The 26725-nt window shown below is 52.2% G+C and overlaps 2 protein-coding genes across 14 annotated transcripts in view; one reads left to right on the forward strand and one right to left on the reverse strand.

The window, feature by feature from the left end:
* Positions 1-23585, forward strand: part of SZT2 (SZT2 subunit of KICSTOR complex) — a 55782-nt gene extending 32197 nt beyond the window's left edge. For 7 of the 13 annotated variants that reach the window (XM_090146526.1, XM_090146533.1, XM_090146529.1 and 4 more), the window contains 35 exons: positions 1-75; positions 172-310; positions 518-635; positions 876-1005; positions 1088-1240; positions 1362-1464; positions 1853-1970; positions 2120-2231; positions 2686-2804; positions 3047-3211; positions 3824-3908; positions 6343-6519; positions 6599-6796; positions 7068-7237; positions 7423-7589; positions 7971-8068; positions 8211-8343; positions 8453-8580; positions 9411-9461; positions 10068-10198; positions 10595-10777; positions 11145-11415; positions 11648-11727; positions 12051-12176; positions 13914-14119; positions 14237-14330; positions 15350-15430; positions 15859-15933; positions 18392-18605; positions 18856-19039; positions 19366-19488; positions 19756-20257; positions 20538-20654; positions 21036-21104; positions 22875-23585. In XM_090146526.1, coding sequence (XP_090002652.1) covers positions 1-75; positions 172-310; positions 518-635; positions 876-1005; positions 1088-1240; positions 1362-1464; positions 1853-1970; positions 2120-2231; positions 2686-2804; positions 3047-3211; positions 3824-3908; positions 6343-6519; positions 6599-6796; positions 7068-7237; positions 7423-7589; positions 7971-8068; positions 8211-8343; positions 8453-8580; positions 9411-9461; positions 10068-10198; positions 10595-10777; positions 11145-11415; positions 11648-11727; positions 12051-12176; positions 13914-14119; positions 14237-14330; positions 15350-15430; positions 15859-15933; positions 18392-18605; positions 18856-19039; positions 19366-19488; positions 19756-20257; positions 20538-20654; positions 21036-21104; positions 22875-23018 — 5039 coding nt within the window. In that variant the 3' untranslated portion in view covers positions 23019-23585. The remainder of the gene's footprint in view (positions 76-171; positions 311-517; positions 636-875; positions 1006-1087; positions 1241-1361; positions 1465-1852; positions 1971-2119; positions 2232-2685; positions 2805-3046; positions 3212-3823; positions 3909-6342; positions 6520-6598; positions 6797-7067; positions 7238-7422; positions 7590-7970; positions 8069-8210; positions 8344-8452; positions 8581-9410; positions 9462-10067; positions 10199-10594; positions 10778-11144; positions 11416-11647; positions 11728-12050; positions 12177-13913; positions 14120-14236; positions 14331-15349; positions 15431-15858; positions 15934-18391; positions 18606-18855; positions 19040-19365; positions 19489-19755; positions 20258-20537; positions 20655-21035; positions 21105-22874) is intronic. The other 6 variants (XM_090146531.1, XM_031600883.2, XM_090146530.1 and 3 more) reach the window with 5 other exon arrangements.
* A 464-nt stretch (positions 23586-24049) lies between these two features.
* HYI (hydroxypyruvate isomerase (putative)) lies at positions 24050-26422 on the reverse strand. The gene is made up of 7 exons (XM_031600915.2): positions 26100-26422; positions 25322-25436; positions 25161-25239; positions 24938-24987; positions 24636-24705; positions 24364-24498; positions 24050-24181 (listed from the first exon to the last, which is right to left on the reverse strand). Exons 1-7 carry the CDS (start codon positions 26405-26407, stop codon positions 24093-24095), a joined length of 846 nt encoding a protein of 281 aa, XP_031456775.2. The 5' UTR covers positions 26408-26422; the 3' UTR covers positions 24050-24092.
* Between the last annotated feature and the right edge of the window lie 303 nt (positions 26423-26725).

Here is a 26725-nt window from a genome sequence, read left to right on the forward strand (position 1 = left end):
GCTCCAGCAAGCAGCGTCCCAGCCGTGTGCAGAGCCTTGTGTCCAGCCAGGGCAGCATGGACTCTGACCACCTGGGTGAGTGGCAGGGCTGGCAGCAGCAGCAGTGTGCAGTGAGGTGGTAAGGGGGTGTGTGGTGCTGCTGCCTGGGACTGATGTGCGGATGCATTGCAGGTTATGATGGGGGGAGCAGTGATTCGGAGTATGATGAGGCATTAATGAGTGACCAGGAACCTAAGTGTCCCCTCATGCCTGATTTCTGGCTCATCATAAAAATTGAGCAGGACCGAGTGGAAGTCTATTACCACACACGGTAAGGAAGATCTGGCTGTCTAGCTGCTGCTTCTCTGTACCAGCACTTTATTGCCACTCATCTGTGTGGGCTGGATCAGCTTCCTGTCCTGTCTTGTGCTTAATATGAGGAAAGCTGCCATTCTTCTCCACTGTGTGCATGCTTTATGCACACAGACAGGTACTGTGCATGTGTCCTGCTGATCCCTTTCTCCCCTTCCCTGTAAAGCAGCCTGAGTGTGGAGAAGGCAGCATCAGCAGAGATAGAAGAGCAGCCAGGGGAGTGCCAGAGTCTCAACCAGATGGTGGTGAAGAAGATCAGTGAAATCTGCAGGGTTGTCAATCAGGTAAAAAAAAAATCTGCAGAGGGTAGGGGTTGAGCTGCCAATCATTAGATGGCGTAGGTGGAAAGGGACCTTTGGAATTTGTCTGGTCCATCTCAAAGCAGGTCCTGGGTGGCTAGGTCAGCAGGTGGAGTCTCATCATAGGGGTCGAAGGAAAAGGGACTCTGGCCCTGAGCCCTCCTTTTTTGCTGTCTTCCCTGGGCTGTTCAGACAACAAAACCTATTTTTTCTAATCTGTTACAGCGCTTACTGCTACAAGACCTGCATGACAGCCACATATGCAACTCATTGCTGGTGGCAGAGAGTGAGGAGGACATCTGGAAGAGTGAAACTCCCTATACGTACTATAGGCAGCGTGTCATGCCAACAGACGGTATGAATGCTGTCTACTTCTGGGCGACTGGAAAGAGCGACTTCTGTGTCATGGCCCCAGCTATGTGCTTTCTTCTTTCTAGATTACTCGGTAGAAGAGAACTACCAGCCCCGGGACTACCTGGCTGCCACAATGCAGTTCATGCCAGGGCACTTTGCTTGTGATGTAGTGTGGAGCACACTCATCCACGTGCATTCACGCCTGAAGATGGGCCCCAACATGGGGGTCTCACGAGGTGTGTACAGCTGTACAGCCCAGGTTCCTCCTCATTTTGTGCATCAAGATTCTGGCTTCTGGCTGGATTGGCACAGCAGAGGAGAATGTGTGGGATAGCTAACAACCTACCTTGCCCACAGCTATCCAGGCGCTTCGCTCGGTGCTCAATGCCTTCTCTGTGGTGAACAGGAAGAATATGTTTGTCTACCAGGAACGTGCCACTAAATCTGTTTTCTACCTCCGGTAAGAAATTGGCTTGACTTGTTGGCCTGACCGTGCCCTGCTACATGCATTACACCAGGCTGAGAGTTGTTTGGGGCAGAAAGTGTCTACCCAGCTTCGGGAACCATGCTGTGACCCGAGCAGCAAATGTCTGATTTCTGATAGGTCACTTCGCTCCTACTCTTCCTGTGCTGAGCCCTTACCTAGGAGAAAAAAAGGATATTTATTTTGAGAGAGCTAGAGAGTGATTTTTTTGTACAAGCTCTTTACCAGAAGGACTTATACTAAGGAATAAGGACTTATCTCCCTTATCTCTCAAGGGAGAGCAAGGAGGATGTAGTTCCTCTGTGAAGGCATGATGCTGTCACTCTTGGCAGTGGAGGCTGATGCTTCTTTCTCCTATATTCAGACTGGCTGAAACCACCAACAGTGGGAAGGTGTGGGAAGCAGAGAGCAGCATTAGCCCAGGATCTCGTTCATTGGCACTGACACGCAGCCAGGAACCCATTTACACTGAGGATCTAACGGTGAGTCTGCTGCAGTCTGGGAGCAGGTGTGGGATTTTGCGTAGGATAAAATTTGTATCCCATATATGTGGATGGGTATGGCAGTGGGTGGCACTGTATTTGGGACTCATGTGGATGCTGCTTCCATGTGGCTGTTTTTGCTTCTTCAGGGCTCTCGTTCTTCTCTGGACACAGCTTCATGCCGCAGCATGGACTCTGCCCGCCCAGTGGGACAAGTAGACAGGCACATCCAGCTGATGGTCCATGGCGTTGCCCCAGCAGGTAGGTGTGTTACAGTGCCTGGCAGCAGATGTGCTGATACAAAGCAGAGGAATGGAGCTCCAGTCCGTGCCCTCTTTGCTTGAAGAGCAGAGTGTCTCCCTCTTGAACAAACTGCTCTTTCTTAGACCAGAGCTGCTGTCCATTCCATGTGGATGGATATGTGAGGAAAGGACCCATGGGCCTCAATTAAATCTTGTGCAGATCATGTGATTTATGCCAGCTTTCCCTATGCAGGAATATATTTGTTTCTGCCTGCTATGCTAGCAGTCTTTGGCAGTCAAAATAGATAGAAAAAGATGCCTGAATAAGTTGTTGGTGGAGAAAGATGTGTTTCCTGTGGGAAGTGCTTGTGAGGGTGGTACATTCTCAACTGGTAGAGGGAGATGTCTGTGGTTGGTTATGGTCCTTATGAGATGAAGTGAAAAAGTTGCTTGTGTCTCTGTCTATCTGTCAGGGCCTGAGATCACAGATGAGCTGGTGAAAGTGCTGCGCAGGCGCCTGGATGAGGCCACCCTGGATATCATCACTGTGATGCTGGTCCGGAACTGCAAACTGACCCCAGCCGATGTGGAGGTACCTGCCTTAGTAGCTGTTCTGCTCATCCTGTTACCCATAATGTGTCTTTTTGACCCAGCCCAGCTTCCCTTGACCCAGGGCAGGGAAGGCTAAGGCAGTCTGCTGCCTCCCATTCCCTGTTCTAGTGCTTACTTGTGTTGGCATTCATAGATCTATTCTCTGTGTGGGTGCTAGAGTTAGTGGGGGGCCCCAAAGTATCCTGCTTGATTCAGCTGAGTTCTAAAACTTTCTCTCTACAGTTTATCCAGCCCCCTGGGACACCACCCACAGAGGTCTTGCAGTTTACACTGCCACCCTCTGCTCTGCCTTGGTTGCACGCAGTTGCCTACTATCTACGCCAGAACCTGCTCATCTTCCTGCATACACCGAAGTACACAGACAGCAATGTGGAGCACCACTTCAAGGTTAGGAGGGCAGTGAGTGGGACAGCAGTTGGCTCAGCTTCCATCCATTTCTGGGGGCTCTCTCTGGGGCAGCTCAGCTACTGCATTCTCAGCTCTGCCATGTATAGGAAGGAACAAACACTAAATACTCAAGCGTGAAGGAGTTTTTCAGGACTGTGGGCAGTTTTTGTTGATCTGGTGTAGGCTTGGACAGGCCTTGCTTTTACTGGAGTGCTCACTGCTCTGTGGGAAATAGCAGCTGCAGAGTTCATGCTCACAGTCTTCTCCCAGGAACATGGGAGAAGACTTCCTTGGAAAGCTGAGCCTTGGTCCTTGTATGGCCAAGATTTAAGGTCTGAAACATCAGAGTTGTTAAAAGTGGGAGCAGCATCTGCTCCTTCAGCGTGACTGTTAAGGATAAAAGGTAAGGCAAGATGTACAGTGCCTTATAACTCTGGATACAGCTATAAGAGGGTCCTTCTGCCAAACAGTGGCTGAATCTGCTGGCAAGAGTTCTTAAATAGATCTGAGCTGCTTGTTACAGGCCTGGAGATGAACTCTGCATAGGCACGCATGGGCCTCTACTTCCAGTAGAGGCAGGTTCTCTAGACACTGTCACATTTTCTTCCATAGCACTACTTCAGCCACAGTGGTGGTGTCCCTGACCAAGATCTTTACCTGTACAACAAACCTGGAGGCCAAGGCACTGGTGGCAAAGGTACTGTGCTCAACTTTTTTTTTTTTTTTTTTTTTTAAGCAGAAATAGGACTGTGGATTGGGGAACCACTTCCCATGTTAAAGAGCTCTGAATGACTGAGGATGGCCAGTGTCAGGGCAGTGTTTTTCTCCTATAGCTGGGGAGTGTGCAAAGAGTTTGCTTGGGAGGCTGCACAACCATACATGCATGGTAGAATGAAGTTAAGGACTCCCACGGAGCTTGTCAGGTTGCTGTATGAAGCAGCTCTAGATTGCAGCTGCTGTGGAGACGATGCCCTCTGCTCTTATCTGTGGACTGCTGGTAAAAGGGATTGGATAGGACTAGTTCTGCAGCAGGCTGTCACATCGTGTTGTGTCAAGGCCACGTAGTCTGTCAGCTGGCCTTCGTGAGTCCTGCCGTGTCCCTCGTGCACCGTCTGAATGTTCTTCTGTTGTGTAGGTACCATGTCGGACCTTGTGCAGCACCTCTTTCCACTCTCCCACTTTCAAGGTAGCACCTCTGGCTCCTAGTACTATCCTGGTTTCCCTACCCATGCAGCTCCCTCGTCCCTCTGATCCCTGCTATTCTTGTCTTCCTTGTGCTGTGGCTTCAGCTCTGACTCCTCTGTGTTTGTGTATGTATGTCTGTCTAGCTGAGCCACCTTTTTCTTGCTGCCTGGATAAACGAGCAAATAGAACCTGCTTGCAAACAGTGAATTATGAAGTTCTACGCCCTTCTTTTTCCCCACAGATCAGAATGGTCACCTTATCCTTAAGGAGATCATGATATTTCAGTTGTAGTTTCAAACTCCTGTGTAGCATCATCACTCTCCCAGGTTGTGGTCCGGATAGGAGTTCCCTTTGCTTACCAAAGGGCCACAGTGACAGGGCTCTACTAGATATGTGCTTTGTGTTTCAGAGAGCCTGGGTCAGGGGAGCTTGGAGAGCCTCTTCTAAATGGGAGATAACAGTTTCCTAGTGCCCCCATCAAGTGTCATTCTGGTGAGCCTTGGGCTTGCTGTCAAGTAGATGGGTTTATGCCTTTCTTTGTTTAAAGAGAGAGAGTTGTCATATGGGGAAATCTGCTGCTCTTAATGTCTCTGTATAGATGCCTCCATCCCAGAAAGCTGCTGTGCTGCAGCAAGGAGCTGGGTGAGGCAGGAGGGCTCGGTCTGAGGCTCCAAAGGGAGTGAGGCTGAGGGGAATACCAGTCTCCTCTATCTTTGATGTTGAGGAGATTATACATTTCTCCTTTTGTTTTTTGCTGGATAAAGGATTGTTCCTGTGTATGTCTCAGGGAGACTAGAGCCGTGTCAAAAGCTGGTGCAGAGCACCTACAAGATGAGGCAGCTCCTGTAGTCATCTTCAATTAGAAGTGGTGCTTGTAGAGTTTCCTTTCCTCACAGTGAATGCAAGTGTGTGTTACACTTTTATTTGAATGCCTCATTCCCTCCTTTGGGAGCAGCTCTCTGCATCCCAGTGCCCTTTTCCTTTGTATCTGTTTTGTATCTAGATACACTGCATCTTGCCAGTGTTGGGACAGCTGTGCCATCCAGTCACCTGAGTGCTGCCTTAGTTAGGAGGCATTGAAAGGGGGTGGGATCATGTAGCATGATAGTGAAGGGTTTGGACCTTACAGCTGCATCTCTACTACTTCTTCCTTGGTACACTGGTATGCGAGCTGGGCTGTGGGGATGGAGATCCTGATCCTGCTCTGGGTCATAGTGGGGCTTCTGCGTGGCCCAGGGCATGTGGCATGTGGGCTGTGCACCAGCTAGCATACTGCTGCTCTACATGTCAGAGTTGTGCAGGTGTATGAGTGAGGCTATAAGTAGGGCCTGAATTTTACTCCACCGCGACTCCAGGCTAATATTAGGTGTCAACCTGCTTTGTTTTCAGTTGTGCTGGTAGGAATGTGTGGGAAAGGCACCTCATCTCATACTCCCCACTGCACACCTGTGTGCTATGAGTGGAGTTTGCAGCAAAGTGCCATGTGTAGGCTTTCTTTGCATGGACTCAGTGTCCCATGTGGCCCAACAGGGCTGTTAGAGAACATCTGGGCCCCATCCCAGACTTCTCTGCATAGTGGCCCTCCTGAGGCAAATGGAGATGCTTTCTCTTTGTATATGGTGCTGGGTGATCCAAGAAGTTCCTGAAGGGCAAGGTGATAGCTGCTGTGACAGGGTGGTGAGGACACCCTGTGCTGAAGTCCTTGCTTTTTGCCCTGACTCCCAACAAGCACAGCTAGCTGCCTCTCCCCTGGCTGCTTCCCCTCCTGTGGGCCCTGCCTGCCATGTGCACCCACAGCCCTGTGAAACCTACATGGCAAGGGCTCTGCCACAAGGCCTGGTATGCAGGCGTAGGGTGGTCACCCTGCTCTGTTAATTGCCAGCTGGGCTTGCAGCAGCGTGCCCAGTGCTCTGCTGACAGAAGCTGTCCTGGGCTCTCCCCTGTAGGAATTGCATGCATTGCACTGACGTTTGTGGATGAGAACGGCAGCCCCACCACGCTGCCCCATGGGGAGAGACCTGACTCTCCTAAGGTGCCCATCGTGGACCTGCTGCGGGATGCCGACTTTGAAAGCCTCACTGCGGTTAGCAAGCACCAGCCAGAGTCTGGCACCCAGCACTCAGGTAATGTGCCTCTGCAGCCCCCACAGCACCTCCAAAAGGTGTGGGCGCCGAGCTGAGCGGGGCTGCCCTTTCTCCACAGAGCCCTGTGTGCTGGTGCGCCTGGACATCTGGGAGAAGGGTAACATTAGTCTGCTGCAGCTGTCGGAGAAGCTGCGTGGGGCTCTGCGCCATGCTCTGTGCGATGCCATCATGGAGTTCCTTGTGCTGCCAGCCCCGCTCTGTGTGGAGGCTTCCTGCCCCCTGAGCGCTCCAGACCTGGAGGAGCTGAGCTCTGCAGGTGAGATGTGGGGTGGGATGGGCACCTCGAGCCGTCTGCAAGCCTTGCTCCTCCTGCCTGAGGGAGCTTGGTCTGTGCTGGAGGAGAGCACTCCTGCCTCTGCCAGTTGTTTAGTGCCCCACCATAGAAATAGGGTTGGAAGAAATCTTTAGAGTGAATCAACTTTGTTAAGTGATACTGAGGGCTGTTCCCTGCTCTCTGGACAGCCGTGGTGGCACTTGAATGTCACAGTGGAAGGCTCTGAAGTGAATAGCTTGCTCTGTCTTTACAGCAGGCCTAAGGAGAACCATGTCAGAGACCAAGGGTCTGGCCATGGGCACTGGTGGGGCTGGCAAAAGCTGTCCTCCACCCCTGCACTTCACCTCTGCCCCTTCGGCCAGCCCCGGGGAGCCGGTGACACCCACGAGCAAGCTGGGACGCCGCAGTTTCTGGGACATGCTGGTAATGTTGCTGAGGGTCTGGTGGGAAGCAGGGTCTGCAAGTCTGGTGGTGCATCAGACTGGAAGGAACAGAAAGGATGAATCTGGATGGGGTAGGGAGGTGTGGCCTGGTAATGTGATTTGAGATCAGGGCAACAGCTGAGCTGTGGGCATGCAGAGCCTTAACCCTGCACTGCCCCTCTATAGAGCAAGCCTGAGTCCTCAGAGCTGGGCAGCCCCAAGACTACTGATGACATTGTGCTGGAGAGGCCAGAAGAGGCTCGCACAAGGCGGCGGCATAAGACTGAGAATGTCAAGCAGCACCTGAGCCAGGATCGGGCCACAGCCACAGCTGAACTGGAGCAGGCACAGCGGTAAGACAGCCGGGGTGCTGCTCCCTTCTGGCTGCTGTACAGATTCCACTGGCTCTGTGTGCGTCATAGCCCTCTGGACGTGTCCCCTTTCCTTGAGGTGTCTCCCTTATGCAGCCAGCTAGGAGAGAGCTGCCTTCCACACAGAAAGCCTCAAGCCTTCATGCTAGAGTAATGCTGGGAGCACTGCTGCTTGTCCTTGTTCTTTTCCTGCATTGTAGGGCCTGTATATCTGTCGCTGCTAAGCGCAAGGGCTGTAACAACTAAAATAGGGGTTTCCCTGGGATTTCCCTTCTGGATCTGGAAAAGAACCACTGTACCTTCTTGCCTTTGTTGCTGATGACTGAGATCTGGTATAATCATGCTGCATTTCTTTACTCCCAGGCGCCGAGCCTGCCAGTTGGAAGAAGGAGATGTAGGCACCATGCACTCGCTCTTCAATCAAACCTGCCAGCAGTGGATGGCATTTATGAATCACCTGGGTATGTATCTCAGGCCCCAGCTCCTCCAGATAAGCTGGGGATGGGCCTTTCTTTCCTTCTTCACATAGCACCAAGCCATTCCTCTTCATTCCTTGCTTATCTCTGGCTGGTTGTGCACGCTATCTCTTCCCAAACTATACAGGATGCCCATCAGTGCAACAGTGCTCAGCAGAGATTGTGTCCCGTTTCCTCCTGTCCTCCATCCTGGTGGAAGTGGTGAGCCTGGTCACTTCCCTAGCGAGTGACACTACTGTCAAGGTGTTTGAGAAGATCTGGTGAGTTACACAGTTTACAGGAGTCTGTCTGGCACTGGAAGATGCTCATATGCCAGCCTCTATTCCCATGTCTCTATCTGACAGCCACCTTTGGTGCTCTTCTTTGCAGCTGCCATCGGAGCACTGCCTTCCTGCCCTATAAACCTGGCCAGAGCGCCAGCCCTCGCCCTGCAGCTGTCAGACACTTCATCCTGCTGGGACGCAACTTCCACCAGTGGCGCTGCAGCACAGAGCAGGGTGAGCACTGCCTTGTAACACTGGTCATGGTTAGCTAAAAGACCATGCTCGTGGTACCTTTGAAATTCCTATCCTGCATTATGAATGAAGTGATTATATTTGTACACTACTTCTTTCCAGTACCTTGTTTAAAGCTTCCTGGGAAGAGTTTCTCAGTAAGTAGCACCCTGAGTTGAATTCAGCTTGGGCCTTCTGGAAAAGCTGATGGGTGCTCTGACATTGTGACTTGTTAGCTTTGTCCTCCACAAGACAACCTACTCCTTTAATTGGTAGAAGTGTACTGAGCAAGCCTCTCCTCTGGACAGAGCTCAGGACAGGTGTGCTCGCAAAAGTCACCAAAATGAGGCACTGCTCGCTGCAAGCGCTCACAGCTCAGCATGACTGAGGCCTCTTTTCAGTTGGGACCAGCAATCCAGGTCCTTCTGTGTGAGGCAAGCATGTCACTAGAGCAAAAACATCCTTTTACCCATTGTCATCTGCTCACTTTTCATAGCCTTTTTCAGCAATCAGCAAAGACAAGCTGATCTGTCAGGGTCTGGAATCCAGCATGGAATGTGCTCCCCGGTGCTCTGCCAATACCTTTCTGCTTCCTCTTGGCTAGGCACAGCAGAGCTGAGACAGGCTTGTCTGGAGTGTAGCTCTGTGAGGTGGGAAAATGGGTCACCCTGCTGGGAAATTTTGCTGGTGGTGGTCCAAGTGATGCGTGCTGTTGCTATCCCTTCCTCTCCCACAACTATGCTGAGTCCCAGGAGGGGTAGCACTGGGCTTGGCTGATCTAGCACAGTTGGACTATGCTCCTTCTGAGGAGCTGATGTTGTCTCTACCTTTAGACAGCAACAGCGAGGAGGAGCAGCCAGTCCCACCTGCTCACAGGTTCAGACGTAAGTTTCTGTTCAGCATGGTGCTGCTGGAGCGATTGGCTTGAGCAACAGCTGCTTGAATACCTTGGGCAAAGTGGCCAGGCTGCAAAAGGCTCCAGGCTGGCTTGCAGGTGGTGATGCTGTGGCAGGACTCATTGTGCACATCCACAGTCAGGTCTCGTGTGGTTGCTGTAGTGCTCTTCTAATGCCAGAAATGCATCATTGGAAACATACAGCTTGCAGAGGAACTCTGCTCTCCTCTGCTCAGTTAAGCTTCATGATTGCGTGCATGATGCTAATATCCAATATGATGCTAATATTTGTTGTGGTATGGCAGAGATTAAAGGTATTGCTGGGACCATGCCATAAGTTAACTGGAAATGACAAGGAGCAGAACCAGGGTATGCTGAGTGATCACACAGGGTTGCCATGGCAACATTGTTAATAAGTGTAAAAGTGAACAAAGGTCCCAAGAGGGGAGGCTTTGGGTTGTGATTGGAAAAATACCAACGTGTGGGCTGCGTTCAACTGTCCTTTGAGAGTGATGAGCTGAGCAATATCACGGCACAACATTCTGTCATTCTGGGTTGAACTAGTATTGAGGGCAATAACTCTGGCTTCTTTCAGCTCACAAAGGGCTCCAGCGCTTCGAGGCCATGGAATTCAGCTCAGCAGAGAGAGGCTCTGACCCAAGCATTGTTGGGCGAGACCTGGCACCCCGACAGAGGTTCCTCTTCATGGAGATTGTTGACAAAAAGGTAACAATGATGCCTGTGTGATCCTGTCTCCTGAAAGCCATGCTGCTGTAGGCAGCTGACCTGCACCAGGCAGAAGCCCTGTGCCACAGCAGAGCAGGGGGCTCCCTGCAGCTGTCTTGACTCCTATTTCACTGTGGGCTGTAATTGCCCTTTCTCTTCCCATAGCAGTGGTCACATCAAACTGGTTACTTGTGCTGCCAACTCAAGTGCTGCCACCTGCTGCTGGAACTATTAACAGGGTTGCAATAAATGAGCAGTTGTCACTAGCTCTGTTCCAGCCTTACTATCTGAAAGCAGCTGGAGCTGCAGCAAGTCCCACCCAGAGCACCTGGGGCAGCCTGTATCACCTTTTTCTAAGCAGATCCTTCACCCTTCCTCCCCCTCTTTTCTTTCTAGCTGACACTTTACACCTACAACTGGTCCCCAGATCTGGGGGCCAACTTGAATTGCTCACTCATTCGTCTGCTGCAGTGGCAGAATGCCCGCTCCCACATTGTGCACTGCTTGATCAGCCAGAAGATGGGACTATTCCACCACCACTGCTTTATGGACCCGCCGTGGCACGAGGACAGCAAGCAGGTAGGGTATCCTGCCAGACACAGCAATCCTTTCCCCATCAGGAGGAGTTCTGGCAGATCTTCAGAAAGAAGGTTGTACTTGTGTGCTGGTTGACAAGGCATCTTCAGGTGGTTATATGTCCAACCAGAACATGTCCTGACAGAATGCTGCTGTTGGCATTATTATTTGTGGCTGGAATACTTAGGGTGGAGGAGACTGTGGAATGGGCTTCCCATTGCAAGCTAGAGCAATACTGATCTCTGGACAGGTGGTGGAGAAGGTCAACAAATGTCTGCAGATGACCAAAATTGCATCTACTCTATTCTTGTGGGTCCTTGCTCCATAACTAGCTGTAAGGAGTCTTCCATGGTTGCTTCTGCTTTCTTAGGAGCCAAATCCTTTCCTGAACTCCACTTTGGAGGTGGATGCACTGATCCGGAGCTCGTGTCCCCCACCTAGCAAGGAGCAAGGCCGACTGAGCAGTTCTGCACGCAGCCTGCCATCTCTGCATTTCCATCCTGATGTGGTGCCCTTTGATGAAGCTCTGCGGGATGTTACCACTATCAAACGCATACCCCATGGTCCAGAGTTGGGACCTTTTGACCCTGTGGCTCGACATGGGGCCCAATTCCTGGAAATCAAAAGCATGGAGAGGAAAGGTAAAGCAAGAGAGATGCAGGGACAGGAGCCTAACTGCCTGATCACACTCCTGCTCCTGGAAAAGGAGTGAAAAAAGCAGAATGAGTTCTGGCAAAGGGGCAGTTGTCAGCTCTTCCTGCCAGGATGCTGTGAAAGGATGGGTTATGGCCAGTGTTGGGAGTACAGTCGGCAGGGTGGGTGTGTAGTGGAATGGCTATGGCTTCATACATCTGTCTGTTCTCTTTTCTCTAGAATTGGAGAAGCAGATGAAGATAGAGAATCTCTTTGTGACCTGGCAGCAGAGATCAGCACAGTCAAACATGCCTATCAGTGTGAGTGCAAACTGGGCTTTCGTACAGAGTGCTGGCAACACCAGCATCCTTTTTATAGGAGGCAGCATTGGAGCTCAGATTGGGATTTATGCTGGAGATGGTGTCTGGCTGTGGAGCAGTGCTCTCTGCTTGAAATTCTGGGCCTGCTGGCCTCTAGAGCTTTGCTAATGAGTCTTTGCTGCCCAGCATTAGAAGGGCTGTAAAACAGGGTGTTTGCCTCTGAAGTTTAATTCACGCTTGAGCAGCAGGATGGTATTGCAGATAGCTTGTTCCTGGTCCTGGTGAGGGATGTATACTTGTAACTGTGTTCTTGTGCTGTGCAGCTGTCAGACCTGGAGACCCTGAAGCAGTCCTCACGCCTTGTTCACTACTGTGCTACTCCGCTGCTCTTTGACCCAGCCTTCCGGCAGCAGATCCAGACTGACCAGCAGGGCAAGGTGGAGGGGAAGGTGAGTGTCAGCAGAAGCCAGTTGGGTTTGACTTTTGTGTGCTGGAAAAAGGGATGATTTTGCTTTTTTTTTTTTCCAAGATAGTTCTGCTTTGAGCCAACCCCTGCATTATGGGATGAATTTGCAACCTTAGAACAGGGCATACACCATGGTGAAGACGGAGACTGAGGAAAAAAATTGGGTCCTCAAAGCCTTCTTTGTGCAGTCATACCATCCCTGGGAAGAATGACTTCCCTTTGCTACATAGGGAATCCAGAGGTGGAGTCTAGCAAAGCCATCAGCATGCTGTCTTTTGGGGAAGCTAAGCCTCTCTCTATACGTTAGTAGCCAGACCTGATAAAATTTGTCCAGACCCAGCAAATAGCTGGAACAATTGAAAACAAGCCACCTGAATCCTGAGCAGGTTGCAGCCTGACAGAGTCTAACCTGTGCAGATGTCATACTGGCTGTTTGTGGTCTGTGTGTGTGTCAGAAGGGAAGAAAAGACTGTGGTAATTTATCTAAATGTCAGAAGGATTCTGACGGTCTTTAACAGAGGTTGCTGCAGAAATTGAGCACTCATGAGAGAAAGGAAAACTATCATCACAAAATGAAAACTTCACTTTGTTTTTTGGAACAGAACAAAATGAAAACTGGTCATTCAATTTAAAGAGCCTGGGAGCAGGGCATTGAGGTTGTGTATTGGGTTCTGTATCATCAGGAAAATATATCTCAGTACAAATGAGATGCCAAGCATTGAGACACCCTGTAGTGGTTCAGATTGATCAGAACAGGAAAAGACTGTGAAGAGCTCAGAGATGGCCTTGAGCAACCTGTGAAATGAGTGGTGTTGTGGGAGCAGGATGTGGTTTACCAGGAAGGCAGAGCACCATGGGGGTAGGAATTTGAATTTCTCCCATATTGAACATTAACTGCGGAGCCTGTAGGAGCAAAGCAGGCAGCCCAGTGGATTTCTGCAATTCATGGATAGCTTCATGCAAAAGGCAAACCATTTAGAATACATCAGAAAGGTGTGCTAATATCATGGGTATTATTCATACACCTTTCTAAAATACTTATGGATTAATGTCTTCATTTGGGGAAGTGTGAGTCCAGCATCTCATAGCAAAGGCATTAAATTGCAGGGACTCAGAGAAAGTAAGGTCAGAGAGTAGCTGGAGAGACTCTAATAAAGAGACTGCTTGTAGGATAGCTAAATGAAAAGGCAGATAGAAACATGTGAGAGCATCCACCTGCTCAAAGGAGAGAAATCAAGAAAAGAAAGCTTAGAGTCTCACAGCAAAAAGACAAGGAGTATTCAAATACACCAGAAGGGGACTGCAAATGGTGAAAAGGAAATATTATTCATATAATGTTACTACACTACCAAGCCAGTAATAAAACCCGAGATATCGCAAGGATTTATAAGAGGACCAGATTCTTACATGGCAATAGGAGCTGGGCACCACTGAGCTTTGTGAACCAGTTGTGAGCTATCAAGACTCTGCTAGCTGTTCTGGGGAGGAGATGAGAGTTATCCCTTTCTGCAGTGTACTTCTTCCAATAGTTTGTTTCAGTGCTGCTAGGTCAGTCAAGGGCTGAGTGAATACTGGATTTGGTATTGCTGCATGTGCCATAGGTTGGCTGTTACTGCTTTCTGGCAGAGAGAAGTCTGTCTTCTGTTCATCGTTCTGGTGCTATCCCACTGAGCAACCCCTCTCACAGCAGCTCTCCTTAGGAAATTCTTTTTTCTTCCAGAAGCGCCACCGCTCAAATGATTCTACAGCATCAGGGAGAGACCGCAGCCACAGCTGTGACTCGACAGAATCACTGCCTTGCAAGCTGAAGGAGGAGCCCTGGCTGCAAGAGATGTGTAATGCCTTCTTGCAGCAATACATCCAGTACCTGCAGAGCATGGGCTTCATTCTGGTCCAGGTGCGGCCGCCCTCACCTACTACTCGCAGGTCAGTGATGTTCTGGGAATCCTGTGATCAGGAAGGGCTGACATGGAGCTCTGCCCTGGCTTGGCACAACAGGAGATGCTGGCTGCCCTGCTCAAGGCTCTCTCTTGTTGCTTCCAGTAGCACAAGTCGGATCCGAGCTCTGGCAGCAATGGGTGTGGAGGGGAGAGGATCCTTTTCCTATACAAAGTCAAAAGCGGAGGGGAGTCCAAAGGTGAGTGCTTATGCTGTTAAAGAAGTGAAACTGGGATGGAAGTCAGGCTGTGGGCAGAAGTAGGGCAGTTCTGGTTGCTTTTGAATCTATTTTTCACAGAAGGGATGTGAGAGAGCAGAGTAGAGACGTGTGCAGACAGACTGAGCAGGCTGTGGCTCTTCATTTATAAAGAAGAGGCAATGAGGGAGGGACAGAATAGAGCTCTACCAAATCACAGCCAGCTGGGAAAGGGTTTGATTCACTGCTGTCATTTTCATTACCAAATGGGAGTATCAGGAGCAGGTCCCAAAGCAAAAGGAGTCTGTCTTAATGCAGTAGCAGGGTAACAGTGATTTTTGTCAAAAATTCTGTGAAAGCTAAGAGCTTATATGGGTTTGAAAGAGAATAACCTGAAAGAAGAATCCATCGGAATTGCTAGGTAGGCAGAAACCACCTGTGGTTCACAAAACCCAGGGAGGATGGAAGCATAACATTTGCTGACCCTGTTCTCACCCTTTCCTGGTACTCGCTTATGGGTGAAGCTGGTACAGAACTGCAAGGTGTTGTCTTGCCCACAGTCAAAACAAGAGGAGAGCAATCCAGTGAAACAGCTTAACAGCAGGCTAGTGATTTTCCTGGCAGCTAAGCTGTAAATCCCAGCTGGTTGCCTTTGATATCTGCTCTGTTGGGCAGCTGTGATGATCTGGGAAATACTGAGCAGAGAGGTGGGAGTAAGGTGTTGTGGGCAGCATTACCCTCCCGCTCACTGTGCCCTCTTCTGGAGGCATCCTGCCCTGAGCAGGCAGGAGGTGAAAGCAGCAGCATCTCTGGTATGCTCTCTGGAAGGCTGCTTATTAGCTTTATTAGAATTCTTTTCATTCTCTAGCATGTCTGCTCCCTTACTACCAGTGAATTTGCTCAGTTGATAAAGTTGTTATTCTTCCACCTCTGCCACAGAACATCTTGGCAGCTTTGCATGCTGGTGTGCAGGCTGCTCTTCTGTGCAGAGAGCCTCTTCAGCTTTGTCCTTCTCTTCCCAGAGCGCAAGCCCTGCTGTTGCCACCTATCATCTGCAGAGAGCTCTTCCAGGTGGGATTGTGCTGATGGAGTTGGCCTTCCAGGTGAGAGAGGAAAACACAAACAAAATACAACAGTCGGAGGGAGTTTGGGACAGACTTACAAGGACACAGTGTGAGTGAGGAGTGTGGCAGGAACATGCAATTCTGTCTGCCTTTTCCACAGTACTGCAGTACTGTAGGGACAGTTCTGTGGGACCGAGAGTAGTTAGTTCTGCCTGGAAGGGAACAAATACAAGATGCAAGGCTTAGCACTAGGTAGGACACACTGCTCAGCCATATATTGGCTGGTTTGTCCCAAGGTTTGCTTTGCTCAGACACAAGAGAAGACAAAAGAAGGGAGCAAGAGTACCAGGGACCTAGCCCAGCAGATGAATAGACAAGTGTGAGGTGCAGCCAGCCTTGTATGGGCTCCTCTTCTTCCTTGGAGAGGCCCAAGGCCCATGCTGTACTCAGTGTGCTCTTTCCTCTAGGGCTATTACTTCTGTGTGAAGCAGTATGCATTGGAGTGCTCGCGGATCCCCATGGGCCAGTCTGTGAACTCTCAGGTAATGACTTTGTACAGCTGGTGCTCTTTGTGACTAGGTGCTGCTCTGGGAGGGGCAGTGATTTGTGGGACAGAGTAAGCATTTCATGTGCAGCAAGTTGTGGAATGCTTTGTTCTCTCCTGGTAAAGAAAAGTTTGCAGAGCCTTCTGCAGTCATATGTCCTACATAGCATGTTGCTTCAGCAGACAGGGAGTGCAATGAGAGGAGGTAGAAGGTTTTAGAAGAAGATGACTCTTGTTCTTTGGGGAGCAAGACAGCACACTGGGGAGGAACAAGAGGAACACAAACCATTTTTAGCAAAAATGGCTGCTCTGGGAAAAGTCAGTACATCGAAACCAGACGTTCTCTGCTTCCATTGAATGAAAGGGAAGCAGAATGGTAACAGGGATCTGTGAATGTGGCTGGCTGCTTTTTGCTAGTCGAGATAATTTTCTGCACCACAAGCCCTGGTTCTTGACACCTCTGTGTCTTGTTTTGTCACACCATGGGGCTGCCTGCTCCCTTCTCTTTTGGTGTGTTAATATCTCCTGCCTGTCCCAGAGCACTGGATGGATGCTTAGAAAGGCTGGATGACCCCAGCCTGCCTGAGGCAGGAGGGCATGTGACCATATTGTCCTTTACAAGATGGCTGCATAGCAGAGCTGCATCTTACATGAACTGTTCTTGGCATATATAAGCTTAAAACCTGCCTGGACCTTGCTGCAGTCCCTGAGGGTTTGCTGGACCTTTCCTGGGAAGTCTGTGATGCATAGGGCAGGTTACCAGGCTGCAGCTGGCATTGCAGGGAGTGCCCAGGCTCTCTGGCTGACTTGGGAGGGCACAGCACTGGGAGCATTGGGCTTGCTGCAGACCTCTGGCTAGCCTTCCCTCATGCTGGAACCAGCCTGCAGTTCCCTCAGATGGGGCAGTTGGGCTCCTTCATCCTTTCTCTCTGCTTATCCCACCCTGTGCCTCTATAAGACGAGCTGGGGCAGGAACTGGGCTGCACAGTGCCTTATCCTTCCCACTGGCTGTGCATTTCTCTCCATCAGGGCACTTTTACAGCTAGAATTCGTAGCAAGAGCTGCATGGAACACAGCTCCATGTCTGAGTCTGCAGTATGTCCTCTCTTTCTGCTGCCACACCAGGTGCAGCAGGACCTGCCAGTGCAGGGCTGAGCCTCTCATTGGCTGTGCTTTTACCCCTCCTGCTCCAGCCACCAGCCTCCTGTGCCTGTGGCTGCTGTATGTGCTGTATGGACAGCACAGCTTGGGAGGAGGATGGGATGGGCCTTGGGTGCTTGCAGGCAGGCAGTGCTGTGTGTTCCTTGCTCTTTGCCCTGCCTTTCTCGGGCAGAGTCATAGGCTCCTCTCTGGGTTGATCCTGGATGTGCAGGTTGCCGTCTGCCTCATGGCAGTGGCAACACAGGTGATGCAGAGAGCAGACTGTTCTTGTGTCAACACCTCCTGCCTGCTGGTGTTCCCTGCTTATCCTGTCCTTAAACCAAAGGATTATGGTGTGGCTCAGCTGCCCAAAGAGGTCAAAGAGCTTAAAAACCTTACAATAGCACTGTGAGCTCCTGGCACAAGGGCAAGGCTGAAACCTTCACCAACACTGTCCCCTGCCACACTAGCTGCCCCTCCCAGCACTAGCTAGTGAGTATGGCTGTCTGTGTGTGCAGGCTGGTGCTGCCCTGGATGACCAGCACGCTGAGTAGGGGCGACAGCCAAATGCTGGTGAGGCCTTCTCTCAAGCTCTGTGACACCCCAGCTGCCAGATCATCCAGCTTCCCAACAGCCAAGCTTGGCTTCTGTTACTGAGTACAGGGCTTTAGAAGCTCTATTGTTGCCCATCTCTGAGTCCAACCACTTGCACGGGCTCCTGTGCTGCCTCTTGCTCCCAGGGAATTCTCAGTAAGTCAGTCCTTACCTGTAGACCCAGAACTCACTGGGGCTCCAGCCTCAGTGTATCCTGTACCTGCTCAAGGACTGGGCCATGCAGAGCAGTGCTCAGATGGAAGGAGGATCATAGAATTGTTAGGGTTGGAATGGACCCTCAAAGGTTGTCTAGTCTAACTCCCCTACAATAAGCAGGGACATCTACAGTTCAATCATGTTGCCCTTGAATGTCTCCAGGGATGGGGATGTGTCCTGCTTCATGTCCACATGATTTTCAACTTAAGGGAGGATGTGTTATGCCAAAAAGGAGGCAGTGCCAATCGGTTTGTGCTGCTGCTGGAGACCTGCAGCAGCAGGGTCAAGTGTGGAAGGTGCCACCAAGCTGGATCCCTTGAGGCCCTCAGGGACTGGGTCTGCAAGTCTGCTATTTGCACTGTGCACACAGCTTCTGGGCTGCATCCTGCTATGGTGTCAGGGCAGGGGTGGCTATGCTGGTTCTGCCATGCCTTGCTGTCAGCGAGGCTCTGCAGAAGGCTGTGGGCTGCCTGGTAACTCACTTGCTTTCATTCCTTTTCCTACAGCTCTCCATGCTCTTTACAGAGGAGTGTGACAAGGTGCGGGACCTCATGCATGTGCATTCATTCAGCTATGATTTCCACTTGCGGATAGTCCACCAATATCTGCTGGGCTCCCACATGACGCTCCGCCAGGGGTACCATCTCACTAGCTTCCTGGAGGACTTCATTGCCCATCACACTGACATCCCCAAATTTGGTCGCAACCATGTTTTCCAAGGTAAGTAGCCAACATGTGATCATTTGGAGATTGATCATCAGCCCATAACTTGGCAAAAGATCCGCAAGTGCTTTATGAACACATCTGACTCAGTAAGTGGCAGGAAGAGGGTGATGTGGTGCCCACCATAGGGAAGTCATTAATGCTCCGTTCTGGAAGGGAGGCTCATGCTTTGGAGCTGTATCCCACAGAGTAGTTTGTAGGACACTGCTCTGCCCTCCTGTGACAGCAACATGTCTTTCCCCACTAGGCATGCTGGCCCTGCCCACCAACATGATCACTGCACACCAGCTGTACAATTACATTGCTGACCATGCCAACACCTATCACATGAAGCCGCTGCGCATGGCCCGACCAGCTACTGGCATTGACAACAAGAAGGGGACTCCAGGCACAGAGCAGAATGAATATGCACTGGTCTCTATCTGGAACAGGTAGGTGCCTTTGCTCCAAGTTCCTGGAGCTGCCTGAGGCTGACCAATGCCACCTGAGAGCTGAGGAGATTTCCCGAAGGTGCCAACAAAGTTGTCTTTGTCCTACATAGTCCCAGGCAGTAGTGCTGCTCAGCTTTTTGGAAATCATGCCAGCAGAGGTGGTGTGTATGGGTGTTCATGTACGTGCATGCACTTGCCTCGCTTCCCATAACATTTCTGAGGAGTCCTATGGTGTTGAATCCCACACAGCCAGCAATCTGCAGTACTGAAAGCTCTGTGAGAACAAAGTGAGGTCTCCTTCTCACAGATCTGCCTTTTCCTTCCAGCTCAGGCTCCTACAAGGACTCAGAAGGTTTGCGTCACCATGATGATTTCGATGTATCCCTTCTGGTGTGTCACAGTGCAGCACCATTTGAGGAGCAAAGCGAAGCAGAGAGGCGCATGCTCCGGTGAGAGCTTTGGGCCCTGAGTCACGTCACAAAGCTCCCTAACTGGGGAGGAGGGCACTGGAAGGGTGGGCTTTGTTTGGTACATCCCAGACAGGTGTGGTGCTGCCCAGAGAGGTTCCTTGCAGAGGAATGGCAGTTTGCTGTCTGTCCTCTAGGCAGAGAAACACCCTTATAGCCTGAGACAGAGTGCCCCACTGTTCCTGTGCAGCCCAGCTGAGAAAGGGAGCAGTCCTCATTCCCTTGGTGACAATGCTGTCTTGCTCTCAGGTTGCGTTTCTACGTGATCATGACCAGCCAGAGGGAGCTATTTCCCCGGCTCACAGCTGATATGCGGCGCTTCAAGAAGCTGCCACACTTACAGCGAGAAGTGCTGGAGCCTGTGGTGGGCCCGGCAGCATGGGAGGCAGCAGAGCCAGAGCCGAGCCTGGGGCGGCCACAGCCGGTGGAGCGGGAGCTGTGGCAGGAGATGGAGGACAGCAGCGAGTTCTACGCTGGGGGCAAACAGGTCCAAGTGGGGCCAGGGCTCTTCTACACCTCGCCGCTCTTCCCCTTGCTGGCCTCCGAGGTGGCCTCGGCCCAGAAGCAGCTCAGCAGCATGGTGCAGCTGGCCAAGTGCCACTGCCGCAGGGACAACCTCTGGAAGCGTCTCTTCCTTCTGGAGCCTCTGGCTTCTGACAAGTTGAAGCTGGGCAAGTTATCGCTGGTGGAGCTGGAGGAGCTGCTTGATGCTGTGCACGGGAAATCCATTGCGGATGTGGACCCGCAGCTGGTGAGCAGCAGGGCTGTGGTCATGGTGTTCCCCCTCTGGGGAGGGACTGGGGTCTGCAGGATGCAATTCCTGTTGGGTAGGAAGGCAGAGGCAAGAGTATGTCCTCTAGCTGGCAGGAGAAAGAGGAGGCTGCACAGATCCATCTGTGGAGAGGTACTGGCCCTGGGTCAGCGTGCCTCACTGGGCTTTGCAAGATGCATCTTTTTTTTGGATCTGAGTGCTGCTGTCACATTTGTGGCTGCTGGTGTCCCCGTTTCTTAGCCTTTCTTTGTACCCACAGGGATGCTTCCTCACCATGACAGTCTCCTGGTACCAGAGCCTTATCAAAGTGCTTTTGAGCCGCTTTCCCCAGAGCTGTCGGCACTTCCACAACGCTGAAACTGGCACCCAGTACCTGGTAAGACCCAGCCCCTTGCCCACTTGCAGCTGTCTCCCCTTTCTAGGGCCCCACTGCGTGAGCCTCATGGTGCAGTCAGGACAACTGGGTGCTGTCAAGCTGTTCTCTGCTGCTGTTGGTGCAGTGTAAGGTGTGTGCTTTTGTGGCACAGCAGTGTCTGCCTCCCTGCCCCTAAACAAGCAGTCACTTCTTTTCCCTACAAAGCATGATGCCAAGTGTCCCTGCAGTTTGGCAGTGCAACCTGTGAGCCAAGCAGACTTGCACCTCCAGTGTGTCAGGCCACTCATCCTGCATGTCAGTGTGTCCCTGGGTGGGTGTTCATACCCCTTCCCGGAGGTTGTGCTGTCTCCTTTTGAATGTGTGCTGTGGCTCTCTTCACAGGTTGTGCTCAACCAGAAGTTCACAGATTGCTTCGTTCTTGTGTTTCTCGATTCTCATTCAGGAAAGACGGTAAGAACTTGAGAATGTGAGAGCAGCTATACAGGGGTTCATCCAGCAGTGGCCAAGAGCAAGTGCACTGTGGGGAGAATAAGTCAAGAAGCTTGTAATCCCTTTTCCAAATAGTGTCCCAACATCTGGCAATTTAGCACAGTTACACATGACCTTTGTATTTAATACCTTCAGTGGCATTATTTCTTCTGGTCAATTTGTAGAATCCATTATTTGTCCTGATTTGCAGCTCCATTATGTCCTTACAGCCTAGCTAAAGAGCTGCCCTCTTTGGCTTGTTTTTTGGACCTACTTCTGCTCTTCTTATTTGATGCCCCTTTGTTCTTATATTGGAAAAGAGTGAGCAGTTGATCCCCTTTTCTTCCACAGGGCTGCTTTCAGATCATGCTCACAGTTGTCTCTATCCAGTTTGGGTCCTTGTGCATTCAGTCCAGCACCAGAGCACACATTGCTCCAGTGTTTGTCTTTTTGTGTTTGTCTCACTGGTGCCACCTTGTGATCGTCGTTAAACCCAGACCACCTCCCTCCTCTCTCCCCATGAACTCATAACAGAAATCCTAACTTTGTATTTTGCATTTAGCATTCATCCCTTTCCTGTGGCCTCTCAGAATTCCTTAGGGTGTTTGGGTTTTTTTGGTTTTTCTTTTTGTTTTTGTATTAGTGCCTCAAATTTTATCAGTATGCTCCTCTTCTTTGTGCCATACTCATTAAAGTACAAGTCAACATGAGTCACTAGACCTGTCCCAGAGGAACTCCATTTGTAATCTCTCTCCAGCCCACTGCTTCCCTGTTTAGCACTACCTTCTTCGCCTTATTTTTGCATTCATTTCTTTCTTCAGCTTACCTAAATTTCCCGTGTGGTACTACATCCCTGAAGCTTCCTGAATCTTTCCTGAAGTTCAGATAAGATGCACCATGATTCCTTTGTCTAGAAATATTGCCTTATCAAAGAAGAGCTCCAGCATTAGCACATCACTTCTGTAAAACACAACTGTGTTTACCTTATGGTTCTTCTTCCCCAGGTCTGCTCTAATGCCTTGCCTGCAGTTGGAGTTAAGCTCCAACTGCAGGCAACAAATCACTTTCTCTTATGTCTTTGATGGCGGCAGTGCATTTGCTGTTTTTCACAGCTCTTCTCGGGGCTTTACAAGTGTGTTAGGAGACCCTGGCTACTGCATGAACTGTGTTTCGGCTCTGGAGAGCATCCAGGTCCCGAGTCCTGCCTCCATGATGCTGATCTGAATGCAGAGTTGCTCACGTTTTTCTTCCTCGTTGGTTCCTGCAACTTTCCCTTCCACACTCTGTTCTCAGAACCCCTCTGCCCCCACCCTGCCTGCTTAGTACTTACTAATGAGAATGGAGCAGCTAGCATTTATTTTTAGGATTGCAGTTATTACATTTAATCTCCTCCCTTTCCCTATTTGTTCCACTCCTACTCTTTGCCTTTGAAGAAGAAATTTCCCTCTCATTTTCCTGGAACCCCTTATTACTGTGGAGGCAGCAGGATCCCCTCACTCCCAAGGCAGCTACTGCTGGGGTTGGCAGAACTGCAGATGCATGGGGGCTGGTACAGAGTGAGCATGTCCTTATTGCCTCATTTTCCCCCAAGAAAATTGGGAGGAGGCTTCAACTAAGCACCAACATAGTGCTGCTGGCATTTTGGGACTTCTCCCAGCACCTGCCTGACACTGCCAAGCAGGTGCCTACACAGTTGAGCTGGGGGCTGTTCATTTCCATCCTGTGCCCTAACCTGCTTCTTCCTCTTGGCAGAGCCTCACCGTGGTTTTCCGAGAGCCGTTCCCTGTGCAGCCCCAGAACAGTGAGAGCCCTCTGCCGCAGCTCGTATCCACGTATCACCACCTGGAGTCAGTTATCAACACTGCCTGCTTCAACCTCTGGACAGGACTGCTCTAGCATTGCCACCACCTCCTCCTGCAGGAATACGCACTGCACCTGTGCACACTCGTGCTGTGGGTGATGATGGAGAGAAACAGGCTGCTGGGTGGAACCTGTTCACAGCACTGCTGGCAGCATGCACGCCACCAATGTGATGAGCTTGGGGCTGGATGAGGGCAGCCCTGTTGCTCCCCTTGGGCTCCAGCACAGCTGCACCTTCCTTGGTCCTTGGCTGGCTGCTGTGACCCTGGGGACAGGTTTTAGTGGGTTTGAATGGTCTGTGAAGGCCATGGACAGGAGGTTGGCTGTTGTAGCTTGGCTGAAACAGAGCAGCTCTTGGGGATGTTGACTTCAGCACCTGCAGTGAGTTCTGTCCGATAAGGATATGGAGGTGCAGGGCGGTGGCATGGTGCCTTCAAGGGGAAACTTCTGCGCCTTCAGGCAGAGGGTGCCTGCTTCCAGCCCTTTGCTCTCAATAGGAGAGCACCAAATGGGATAGGAAGGGTGAATGGACATGGGGAAGGTTTTGTGGAGGTGTACATTAATGATGATACATTAAAGCCATGGATATATTTGTGAAATAAATTGAATCAGCTCTCCACTCCTGTGCCACCGGTCAGGATGGGGAAAGCCTCTTCAGGGCAGCAGAGGCACCCTTTCCCCATTGGGCTCTCCCTGAAGCAGGGCAGGCTTGAGTTTGCACTGAGTCTCCTTGCTCAGAGCACGAGTGGCAGTGTGGTCCTGCTCAGCAACCTGGGAGAGGGCTGCCTGCTCCTTTTCGTCCAGCTGTTGCAGGCATTTGCCAGCAGCTTTGGGTAAGAATGAGGTAGGCAGAGTGGTAAAGTCCAGAACCTGCAGCTCCAGGCACCAGCTGGACTTTGGAAAACTCACTCCCTTCCTGCGGAGTGAATGCTTCCTCAGCACTGAGGACTGGAAGTCTCATCCTAGAGCTGCAGCCCAGAGGTCAAGATGCTTTTATGTCCTTGATGTCATCCTGTCATCTCTGGGGCTGCCCCAGCATCCCCGAACAGAAGACACACATTCTCATGTTAGGCTCATTGGTTTGACATTTATTCCAGTGCTTTCCTTGCTTTACTCTGTTGCTTTTCTGGGCCCACCAGGTTTCATGCCTTTGCTCTCCCAGTATGAGCGCAGCCAGCCAAGACCTTCTATTGTGTCTCCTGCATGGCAGATAAAGGATTGTACTGGCAACCCTAGCCAAACTGCAGCAGCTTCTGCTCTTGTTTCCAGGTCGGGACTCTACTGCCTACCACCCCCAGTCAGGCCTATCTTCGCACAGTCCCAGAGGACCAGTCCGTGCTGGGATCTGCTTGGGGGGTTCAGAGCACACAGCCTCACTCACCTTTTGGTGCATACTCACAGCCCACATAGCCGGTGTAGCCGAGGGACTCCAGCAGCTTGAAGATGTAGGGGAAGTTCAGCTCCCCGGGGCTGTCGGGCTCGTGCCACCCTGGCACCTGTGCAATCTGGATATGACCTAGGGGAGATGGGAGGCTGTGCCCCAGGCAGCCCTGCCTGCAGCCATCTGTCAGCATAGGATGGGGGTAACCCATCCCCTGTCCCGATCTTCAGGTCAGAAGACATGGAGAAGACAGGTCAGACAGAGGGCATTACCAATGAGTGGGAGGTACGACTCCAGGTTACGTGACAGATTCCCATCCATGATCTGGCAGTGAAAGAGGTCCTAAGTAAGAGAAAATTCAAGAGCATTGTTGCAGCTGTTCAGTGGAGGATGGCTGTGCCACACTTCCTGCCTCTCTCTATGTCCTCAGACGGAGACAATGAGTTCACAGCCTCCAGGCCCACCCTGTGGCTTCAGGCCCTGTGCTGCCCTCTGGGGCTGCTGGAGCAGGGCTGTCTGGCCTTGAGCCCTGCCTGCAGCCCTCCACCTGCTGTGCACTCAGGGCTGCACTCACCAGCTGCAGCCTCAGGTTGGGCCGTCCCACCTTCTCCAGGATGGCAGCAGCTGAGGGTGCAAGAAATGAGAGCTGGTTACTGCCAGGCTAAAGTTTTCAGGGTTTCTTCAGTGTCAACCTCCTGCCTCTGTGCTCAGACAACAGCCAAGGATCTGCCCTGTCAGACAGCCTAGGGCTGCCTCTTCCCCCATCTGGGAGCCTTTAGGAGAGCTGTGTGCTGTACCTTGGTGTGGGGTATTCAGGAAGTAGCGTGGATCGGTGATACGGCTGTTAATAGGCTCCACCAGCCCCACCATGTCCTCCTGTCACACAGCAATGTCCCCTCAGCAGCACAGCCTCTCCATCCTCAGAGCTGTTCCCACAGGGAACCCACTCCCCCGTTACCTGGGCCAGGACATCAGCAGCATGCCTGAGGTTCTCGATGAAGGTGGCCTCCATCTCACCTGCCACTGCTGCCCGCTCCGCACCCTGTGGCACCCGCCCGGCCATCAGGTGGATCCTATGGGCACACAGAGCTCAGCTCCATCTCCAGGCCAGGGGTGGGGGCTGACACAACTGCTCTGCAGGCACAGAGACAGTGCCTGGCATGGGCCATGACAGGCTGCAGGCAGGGTGCAACAACGGGGCTGGAAAGAGAGTCTTAGGGAACTGTTGGGTGGAGGAGTAGTGAAAATCAAGCAGTTTTCAGCATTGCTGTTAATGCAGAAAGCAAGCAGGGTCAGACAGGTGTGGGTCTGAGTGCGGGACCTTGGTCTATGCAGCTGAAGGAAGTAACGATGCAAAGTGAACGTCCCCTTTTCTAGAGTGGGTTGTGTCACTACGTTCATCTCTTACAATGCACGTGGCCCTCAACAAAGCAACCGCTGCGGTGGCGCGCGGGAAACGGCTGGTACAGGTGGGGAGAAGGAAAGCTGCGAGGGGGAACGCCGCGCGGAGCCGAGGAGGAGAGCTTCGGGGCGGATCCGCGGGGACGGAGCAGCTTCGGACCGCGCAGAGCACGCGGCAGTCCGGCACGGCGCGGGGCGCTGCAGGCCGAGGCGCGCGGGGCAAAGGGCGAGGCGGGGCACGGAGCCCGGCGTGCCGCTGCGGGGCAACACAGCCGTAGCCCCGGCTCCGAGCTCGGCGGGAGCGGGACGTCGCCGGGGCTCTGCCTCGCACTTACCTGGGGCAGCCCACGGCGCGGGCGTACTGCACGGCCGCGGCCAGACCCTGCCGGAAGGCGTCCTGCCGCCCGGGCACGGCGCCCAGCCCCATCTCGCCCCGCTCCTTGTCCCCGGGCGGGGTGTTGAGGAGCACGACCCGCAGCCCCGCCCGCTCGGCGGCGGCGTGCAGCGCTGGGGCCGGGCAGCCCTCGGGCCAGGCCGCCTCCACCGCCTCGAACCCGGCGCGCGCCGCCGCCTCCAGCCGGGCCGGCAGAGCCGGCAGCTCCGGGAACAGCCACGAGAGGTTGGCCGAGAAGCGCAGCGCCATGGCGAGCAGGTGGGCGGGGCTATGCAAAGCGAGAGCGAATATGGAGAGGGGGCGTGGCCTCGCGTGCTGTGGGCGGGGTACGGAAGTATGGAATAGCAGCGCCGCCATCTCGGAGCGCCGCTTTGAGTGGGCTGCGCGGGGTCTGTCGGGCTGAGGGTGCTGCAGGGCGGCGTGCGGGGGGGGCACGGCACGGCACGGCGCAGCACGGCACGGCACGGCGCGGCACGGCGCAGCACGGCACGGCGCAGCACGGCACACGGCCTCCCGGGGCGCAGTGTTTCTGCCAGGTGTTGGTCTGACACACACCTCGTGCTGTGT

The sequence above is a fragment of the Phasianus colchicus genome, chromosome 9, assembly GCF_987193195.1.
Source record: "Phasianus colchicus chromosome 9, bPhaCol1.hap1.1, whole genome shotgun sequence".
NCBI lineage: Eukaryota > Metazoa > Chordata > Aves > Galliformes > Phasianidae > Phasianus > Phasianus colchicus.

Bases quoted from the DNA above. Each gene is read 5' to 3' on its own strand.
- HYI (XM_031600915.2), bottom strand. From the start codon at position 26,407: ATGGCGCTGCGCTTCTCGGCCAACCTCTCGTGGCTGTTCCCGGAGCTG. The intron at 24,988-25,160 runs GTACAGCACACA...TTGCACCCTCAG, and splicing joins CCTGAATACCCCACACCAAG to CTGCTGCCATCCTGGAGAAG. The intron at 24,182-24,363 runs GTGAGTGAGGCT...TCTGCCATGCAG, and splicing joins CTGTGAGTATGCACCAAAAG to GAGACACAATAGAAGGTCTT.